The sequence below is a fragment of the Notechis scutatus genome, chromosome 1, assembly GCF_049901735.1.
Source record: "Notechis scutatus isolate UNSWTSFEM ecotype Mainland chromosome 1, rNotScu1.2, whole genome shotgun sequence".
Taxonomy (NCBI): domain Eukaryota; kingdom Metazoa; phylum Chordata; class Lepidosauria; order Squamata; family Elapidae; genus Notechis; species Notechis scutatus.
The window spans coordinates 229276680-229286357 of NC_142009.1; the positions used below are offsets into that span (position 1 = coordinate 229276680).

The 9678-nt window shown below is 41.5% G+C and overlaps 1 protein-coding gene across 1 annotated transcript; it reads left to right on the top strand.

The window, feature by feature from the left end:
* Positions 1-636: 636 nt before the first annotated feature.
* SELENOH (selenoprotein H) lies at positions 637-9678 on the top strand. Its single transcript, XM_026683780.2, has 5 exons — positions 637-831; positions 3333-3482; positions 4638-4783; positions 8753-8881; positions 9393-9678. The coding sequence occupies exons 2-4, from the start codon at positions 3334-3336 to the stop codon at positions 8869-8871; spliced, it is 414 nt and encodes a 137-aa protein (XP_026539565.1). The 5' UTR covers positions 637-831; position 3333; the 3' UTR covers positions 8872-8881; positions 9393-9678.

A 9678-nucleotide genomic window follows, 5' to 3' on the forward strand; every position in this document is an offset into this window, starting at 1 on the left:
ACAATTGACCCCAAAATTGTTATTAAGTGAGACATTTGTTAAATGAGCTTTGTCCCAATTTATGACCTTTCTTGCTACAGTTAAGTGAATCACTGCAGTTGATAAGTTAGTAACCAGGTTGTTAAGTGAATCTGGCTGCCCCATTGACTCAGCTTGTCTGAAGGTCACAAAAGCAGATCACATAACCCAGGGAGATCACATGAACCAGTTGCCAAGTATCTGAAATGTGATCACTCCATCATGGGGATGATGCAAAGGTTGTAACTCTGAAACATGGTCACAAGTCCCTGTTTTCATTGCCATTGTAACTTTGAACGGTCAATGAGCTGTTGTAAGTCGAGGACTACCTGTACTGCAAGATTCTCCACGGAGCTGCAAGTTGGATTCAATTATTGTCTCTTGCCGAGCGGCGGGCGACCAGGAAGAGCAGAAAAGATACGTCCGTGAATGAAGCAGAACAACTGCACGAACGAAAGATGCTCCAAGTGAAGGAAGAGCCGCGGAATGGAGGGTGGCACCTACTTCTCCGGAAGCGCCGGTCCAACCCGCAGTGCAGCCCCTTTAACTGACAGGCGCCGTTACCTGCCCCGCCCACCGGGTTAGACCGGCCGGGATTCTGACTCCATGGAAGAGTTCGCTGCTTTTGCTAAAGCTTGCAAACGCGCCCAGCTAGTACGGTAGCCCTTCGAAAACGAGTCGTGATTGGTTGCTACAGGACGTCACTCAACTTTCACGGGCGGGCAGCGGCCATCTTACGAAAGACTTTGGCGCGCGGGGCAGTCGGGGAGGCGTAGGATTGTGCTGGCTTCGTCGCAGCCCCCGCTTTGGAAGGTGAGGTGGGGAAAGGCTGTATTTGTCCTTGGGGTGGGGTGGGGTGGGGGTGGCTCGTCTGCCTTTTACGGGTTTTTCGTTAATGCACCTCATTCCCTTCCAGTCCAGCGCTTAATGGTTGAAGCTGCGGGAAATTTCCTTTCTTGAGCTGGGTTGCAAACAAAAAAGCAGGCGCGGTTGCTTCGTTTCCCGGAGGTTGCTCTCTTATTAGCCTCGGTTTAATTATCCCTCTACATCTGAGACCAGGATGGATCTCTTCCCGGCAACTCCAGAGGGGCGATGTTTTGTTTTTTTAATGCTTAATCTAAATGGTTTTCTTGGCAAACTTCTCTGCGGTTCGTTTTTCTGTCTTCTCCCAACGAGAGTTTTTGGACCGATTTTATTCTGCTTTTCTTTCATGGTTATTGCTACTTCTTTTTAGCGTTATCAAAGATTATTCTCATAATCCCAACATTATTAAACTACTGTACACGGGGTCTCCTTTGCTTATACATAAATTGGTTAAATAAACCACAATCATTTATAATCCTTTTTTGCCTTGCTTTCTCCTTTGATGAAAAGCTTGTGGGTAACAACACACACAGACTCATATTCTCTAATACGCTCTTTGCTAACAAATTTAATGATGTTTTTTTAATATAGGTAATTCTCGACTTATGACCACAATTGAGCCTAAAATTTTTGTTGCTAAGTGAAACATATGTTATGTGAATTTTGCCCCATTTTTGTGCCACGGTTGTTAAGTGAATCACTGCAATTGATAAGTTAGTAACATGGTGGTTAAGTGAATCTGGTTTCACCATTGACTTTCCTTGTAAAATTACAAAAGTGATCATAAGACCCCAGGACACTGCAACCGTCATAAATACAAGTCAGTTGCCAAGCATCCGGAATTTTGATCATGTGACAATGAGGATGTGAAAAATGGTCATAAGTCACCTTTTTCAGTGCAGTTGTAACTTTAAACGATCACAATCAGGGTGTGGTATTTGTAGCTAATTCATATTTTGCTATTAGGAGAAAAGTCATTGGTATAGCTCACTAGCAAAAGGTGTGTTTTAAATGGAGAAAAAGTGAGTTTCATTGCTTGCCATCAAAGTACATTTTGATAGGACTATTGAAAATCTTGGACCATTGCAACCAGTAGTTTGGAGATCACTAATTCCCCAGTTTTTTCTCAAAGTGTTAAACTACAATTCCCATCATTTCCAGATAGCCTGGAAAGTTACATTTTAAAAAGATATGGTTTTGATTGGGAATTGCAGTTGACAGTATGAACTAAATAAGGAGTCACATCCATTAATTGAAGAGCATGACCAGACTTCCCATGGCATATAAGGGGCAGATTTTCTGGAGTTTTATATCTAAGCATATATTAATCCCCACTAAGTGCTATTAAACAAAATACTTGAAAGGAGGACAAAATAAATGCTGATGAGCGCTGGCCACACTTTGCATTTCTGAACTCAATAAATCAAGGCTGTTTGGCTTCTTTTTCCTAGATAGTTCCAGGTAGAGCATATGTAGTTGTTCTATCTACTCTTTTCACCTTCCTGTGAAAAGGGCAAAAGGCAGAAGATGCAGTAATGGATTTCAAATGAGAGTTATCATCAGTAAATCAGACTGATAGCATAATAGATAAACATTCTCTAAGCCAGGGGTCACCAACTTTTTGGACCTCAGGGACCACCAAACTCATAATTTTAAATCCAGGGGACCACTAATATGAATTTTGACTGACGTTGAGAGAGAGAGATCTGATCTAACCTCTCTCTCTCTCTCTCTCACACACACACACACACCTACACACACACAGAGGTGAAAGTCAAATTTCTTATTCTTGGGCGTGGCCTAATTTGTGGGTGTGGCTTGGTCATGTGACTGTCTGGGCGTGGCTTGTATGTAAATATTATAAATATTTATGTAAATATTGAATTTTTTTATAAAAAAAAGAGCAACTTTTACCCAAAATCAGGCAAAACAGGCAGGGAGATTGAGTTGCTCACAGAATCACAGATTCACTTAGAGATCTATCAGCTATCTGCACTGAGTAACAAAACCTTCAGTCCTAAGGAAGGTTTGGTTCTGCTTAAAAGCAGAGCCGAAGATCTAAAGATTAACTAGAAAGCAAGAAATCCAACAGTTCCTGCTTTCTAGCTAATCTAAATCTCCCGGCACAGCAGAACAGCTGATGGTCAGACGAAGAAAAAAGGAAAAATAGCAACTTAGCAGGCAAGTTTTCCAAGTAAGGAGTTAGTGGACGGGGAGGGTTCCCGTGGGCCATGTGGGCGGCGCAGCATGGATTAATTGCTTTGGGGGGTGCTCTGGGGTGACATTTCTCTGCAGACCACCAAAATTTTCTCGCAGCCCACCAGTTGGCGACCACTACTCTAAGAATTCTTTCTTTGGTGTGTTCTTCCCAGAAAAATCAGCTACATATACTGAGATCTGTAATCCAAAAATACAAATGTAATATTCTTTCTTCTTGCCTTCATTTGCAGAATGCCTCCCAAGGGGCGAAAAAGGAAGGCAAAGATTCCTCAAGCAGAAGCCACAGCATCCAATGGAGAGGGAACCAGTGATGTGAAAAAATTGCCCAAGATCCAGAAGACTAAAGGATCGGGAGACCTTCATGTGACCATTGAGCACTGGTAAGAGATCCATGACACATTGCCTACATATTAAGAGAAGGTAATCAGTCAGATAACTTGTTTTAGAATAACATTTTCCCCATTCTGAAAATAATTATTGGACCTGGGATAGGTATTCAGTAAAAATAATAATAATGTGAGTTTTAACTGATTGTATTTATTGTTGTATTTATTGAAAGAAACAAGTTTTGTGAAGGTGGGTGGATGTTTTAAATTGATGCATGCATGTTGTAACAGTTGCTTAGAGCTGCCTACTCTTAGGTGTTCCAGGAATTCTAGAAATTGGAGCCTCAGTAGATTTGGAGATTCCTGGCTGGAGACATTTTAAATACATGTTCCCCAAATTGGAAAGAATGCCATCTGTTCCTATAAGTACAATAAATATATTAAAAACAGATTTAATAATAAATTATGCTGACCACTCAAATAGAAATAAATTTTTTAATTCAGAAATTTTCTAATGTTTTGAGGTTTTTAAATTACAGAACCTGTTAATTTTTAAAAAATCTGTAATCTTAAGAGGCAAAGCTCTAAAAACACAAAATTATTTGGCTTCAAGGGTTTGGTTTTTTTCCCTTTTTGCTATTACCCCATCAATTTCTCATGGGATTTTAGGCTTCTACAAAACACAATTTAAAAAAACACTATGCATTAATTGATTAAACCCTGTAAATCAGATGGAATCTGTTTTGAATCAAATATTTCATTGTAACATTGGGCCTCAGTGCAATGAACTTTGTGTGCAGTGAACCAAATTGGTGCAGCTATTTATGTCTTCTGTGCATTTATGTTAATGATACAAACTGTTATTTAGGAGGTACATGTGCACAGATTTATTCCAGAATGTCTTTTATGTAATAATATAATGCAAATGTCAGTTTGGGCAACATAGCGCCCAAGTGCCATAAATTGCCACGGTGACGTATTTTTGAGTTTAATGGATATGTGTAAAATAATAGACAACTATCCTCCCATCTGCGAATAAAATGTTAAAGTGAAGTTTTTATTATGAAATAAAAAGAGAAAGATGAGATGTATTTTTTTAAATATGGTGGGAACCTTGTTCTTTTTAAGTTCCAGGGACTTTCAAATAATAGTTCACATTCACTCTGTAGTATTAAGATGTTTTTCCTTGTTTTTCTTCAATACTGACAGTAAAAGCTGACGAGTCTTTGGACGCACAGCTGAGGCTATCAGCCAAGAGCTGTGCCTGGCCCTTCCTGACATCTGTGTGGAGGTCAACCTTGAAAAACCCCGGAGAAATAGCTTTGAAGTGGTTCTCTTGAAAAAGGATGGCACCAGTGAGTTATTCTGTTGCTTATGAGAATAGGATGGATGAGACCATGTTGGATTTGCAATCTCAATGCTAACCATTGCTTAGCTAGGTCTATCGAATATACCACAATTGGTTTATTAAATTAACCCAGTTTCCTAGGTTTCCATGCCAATTAAGATTTTTAGTCCTATACCAGGGGTCGCCAATCTTTTGGACCTCAGGGACCACCAAACTCATCATTTTAAATCCCATGGACCAGAGACCCTGGGAAAATCCCCCAAAAAGTCTGCAGGAAAATTCCCCACCCCATTTTCCTATTGATCAATCGTTCTTTATTTGGGATTGCAGGATACTGTCTCCAGCTCCATTGGGGGGGGGGGGGAGAAAGAGAGACTTTTGGCTTCATGCAAGGAAAGCAGCAGAAGCAGCAGAAGTCTTTCTTTCTCTCCCCCAAACGCCACCAGAAATGAGTCTTTGCTGGTGCAGCCTCTTGGAGCAGGAGGCCTTGCAGGGTCCCAAAGACTCATTTCCTACAGAGTTTGGGGGAGAGAAAGAAAGACTTTTGCTGCTTTCCTTGTGTGCAGCCAAAAGCAGCAGAAGAAAGAAGCAGCCCGGTGGCCAGGCCAGGCCAGGGGGGCAAGTTCCCCCCCCTCCGCCCTTTTCCCCCTCCCCTCACTACCTCCTATTGTTCGCAATGCAAGTGACGCAAGCCTTGTGTTCCCATGTGGGCGGCGCAGCCTTGTGTTCCCGCACAGCCTGGATTAATTGTTTTAGGGAGGACATTTCTCTGCGGACCACCAAAATTTTCTTGCAGACCAGCAGTTTTCCCCGGCCCACTGGTTGGTGACCACTGTCCTATACAACATACTGTACTTGACCACAGTTAGCACAGTGCATGAATGAAGCATGTGATCAACGTCTCAGGAATTGTCCTATCTACTTGGATGATGTTACAGAATGGGCTTAATTATATGCCATCAAGTTAAAGTCTTGGTGATCTCAGTGATAGATTTTCTCCAGTATACTCTGTCCCCAACCTGATTCTTCAGATCTTTCAAAGGTACAGCTGAGTCCATGTGCCTTATTACAGGTTGTCGTCTTTTTCTCTTTCATCTTTCATAACTTTATAGACTTCTCCAGAGAGTTGGGTTTTTTTATAATGTGTTCAAATTTTTCTAATTTGAGCCTGGTTATTTGTGCCTCGTGTGAGAATTCTGGATTTATTTGTTTTGTGATCTATTTGTTTAACATGGCATTTGATAATCATGGCAGACTTCAGTTTTCTCCAACACCAAAGTTCAAAAGCAAGATTTTCTATGAGACCAGCAAAATATTGCACAATATTTTATGGTGTATTCCTGAAATCTCATGAGAGTTGGAATGAGTTGCTCATATCTTATATAAATGTGATGCCCAGACATAAGAGATGATGCAGCAGAACAAAGTTACAGCCTAGAAAGATGGTTAACTTTCTGTTCTGCTTCACCATAATCTTATGTCTGGATATCACTTTGTGTGTTACACAGTTTTGAAAAGAGAAATAGCAGACTCTTCCAATTAATACCATGTTTTCCCTTAAGTAATTACATATGTTAACTGTGCTAACTATGGTACTGACTACAGAAGGAGCAGGAAATGCAAAGTGGCTAAAAACATGTACTGCGTCTTTAAGACGGGAGAGGTTGGTGGTGCACTAATTGTGCCTCACCTTGTTACTCTCAACATATAGTGAGTGCCTTTCTCCATGGAGATGCTCCAGAGTGTTCAAGAACATTTGGGAAAATGAGATTCTCAAGTGGTGGAGAACTTCCACAGCTAAGTAGATGGTTTATTGCAGACATATATTTTTTTTAACGTGGAAAAGAAGACGATGCAGATTAAAGTGAAACTAGGTAGTATGAACAGAATGAGATGTCCCAAGCATACTATTCTGGGAATAAGAGCTTCTGAATTTAATGAGATTTGCCATAGAATAAACAAGCTTAGGTTCATTTATTTGTTCAATTTCTATAGCTGCCCATCTCAATCAATGACTGGGCAGCTTACAATTAAAAAAAACACACAATTAAAATATTAAAAACATTTTAAAACAATGAAAACTATAAAAACCATCCAAAATATATATACACAGCAGCAGAGATGCTTGGCCAGTTAGCAAGTCAGGAAGCTCTGCCTTTAGCATGTTCAGCACAGACAGATTTGTAGAGCTTTATAACAGGATTGAGACCAGGTGTGGGTTTCTACCGGTTCTGTCTACCTCTGTGGAACCAGTAGCTCTGAAGAGCAGCAGACACAGAACCGGTTCTATGTCTGCTAGTGTTTTTGCCCACCCGGGCTCTTACCTGATCTTTATTTCCTGATTTTTCGACTTCAGCTGCCGAACGAGGCACACACGGCTCACAGCGGGCAGGGAAGCTCTTAAATCCCAAACCAGTAGTTAACCCTGTAGTATCCCACCCCTGATGGAAACCATTCTAATCTCCAAGAGGAGGTTATCTCACAGGGCAGGGTCTACTACAGAAAAGGCCCATTTTCTAGTCCATGCCAGGCAGCACTCTTTGGCTGACGGGATCTGCAGCATGCTTAGTCTGTTAGATTGAATTTGACAGGTAGAGACTCTTGGAAAAAAAGCCGGTCCCTCAGGTAACCCAGCCCCAAGCCATGTAGGACTTTTAAAGGAGACAACCAGCACCTTGAATTGTACAATCCGGAAACATGCAGGTAATCAATGCAGCTCAGCCGGTACTAGGGTTATGTGTATCTGGCACCATTTACAACCTGCAAAAGCTGAAGTTTCTGAATGCTCTTCAGAGGCATCCCTATGTAGAGTGCGTTTAGTCTAAACAAGAGGTTACAAGGGCATGAGTAACTGAGCAGGGCCTTCTGGTCCAGAAATAGGCACAACTGATACACTATCTGAGGGGTTCAAAGGTTCTGGCCATGGCTGCCACCTTTGAGCAGGAGCTGTGAGTCTAAGAGGACCCTCAGATTGCACACAGACTCTGTCAAGGGTAATGCAACCTCATCCAGAACCAAAGATGGAAGAACCTTGTCTCTGGAAGGTCCAACCACCGCTCTGTCTTGCTAGGGTTGATTGGGAGTTCATTTCACCCCATCCGGTCCCAAACAGCCACCAGACCCTGGGATAGGACATCTACAGCATTACTCAAAAGGCATGGGGCAGATATACAGTATAAAGCTGGGCGTCATCTGCATATTGATGATAACTTTCTGAAATCAGTGGAAACGCCTCACCCAGCAACCTCATTAAGCAGGAGAGAGAGAACCAAATCCTGGGCACCCCACAAAGGTAGTGGCTGTGGGCTGGCTCTTTCCTTCTATCAACTCTGACTGGAATCACTTCGGGAGAAAGGAAGAAAACAACACAGTGTTCCCCACACCCAGTTCTTGAAGCTGGTTCAGAAGGATGCCATGATCAATGGTACTGAATACCACTGAGAAGTCAAAAAGAGCCAGGATGGATGCACTACTTCCACCCTGATCCTGCCAGCGGCCATTTAAGACCATCCCCCTTTCAAGTGAAATCGATAAATCTTATATTTCAGACATGAAAACTGGTGGTGATGTAATGTAATAAATGTTATTCATTATAATGAATGTGCCACATTTTCACACAGGTCTGATTTATTTTACTACAACCTACAAGTGCCTTCGGTTCTTTTTATGAGCTCTATTCTGGAAGCATTCCCTTTTTTCATAGTACAAATCTTTCTCTGCACTCTGTCCCACAAACACAGCACCAACTGAACATCAAGCTTCTGCCCAGCTAGGCAGGAAAAAAAAAATGAAGCAGTTTAGAGATGAACAGTGCCTGGCTGGAAGTTGCCCCATTTCTTTTGAAGGTGATTAGTTGATCAGTGAACTCAGTTCTGCTTACAAACCATGTGACCTTTTGGCATTATGCATGGGAAGTTATTGACATTGTATAATCCAAGTACTTCTGGTGATTGCTTATGTGTTAATTATTTTTTAGAAATAGAGCTATGGAGTGGTCTTAAAAAAGGGCCACCCCGCAAATTGAAATTCCCAGAACCCAGCAACATCGTTGAAATGGTGAAGCTCAACTTACTAAAGTCAACTATGATGGAGTAGGAACAAAGTGGTAAGTTTACACCCAGAATGTGTGTGTGTGTGTGTGTGTGTGTGTGTTGGAAGTGTCCCTGCAATTGTAAGGGCAGGCAAGGTTGCAAACATCCTTATTTTGATTGGCCATAACTTCAGGCACCAGTGCCACCATAACTTTGATGAATGGTCATTAAATTGGGGATTGCCTATAATCTGTCCAAATAATGTCTTGAACCCCATGCCAACAAATTGGCTCCTATACAATATTTGAACAAATGTACTTGGGAATGGGGTCTGGATATGTGGTATCCAGTACCCATCATTGATACTACCTAAAATGAGTCATATTTTACATCTCTGGAACCTTAAATTCTATATTCTTATACTGCGGGAATCTCTCTTAGAGATTGTATTATGGATAGCCATATGCATCTGTACTGTGTGGTTTAGAAATGAAAACAAAACCATTGTACACCTGGGAGTTATAAATGATGGCCTGAACTGGGAAGTAGGATCTCTGGCTAACAGGCATCTTTTGTTTTCTACAGCCTCTATGACTGTCCGTTCCTCCTGTGAGCTGGAGCATTCATGATGAGATATGATGAAGTGGGGTGAAGAAACTCTGGTCGTATCTCTGAAACTGCTGCCCGCCCCTCCTTTACAAGGAAGAATGGACCAAATATTATCCTTTCCTGCCCCACCATCCTTTCAAATGTTTGTTACTTCTGAGAACGTTTTGGGGAAGAACTTTATTTTCAGTAAAACTTAACCGCCTCCTCTATCTCGTTTAGTTCTGTCCTGTGAAATAAAAGCATGAGGTTCTCTGTCATGGCA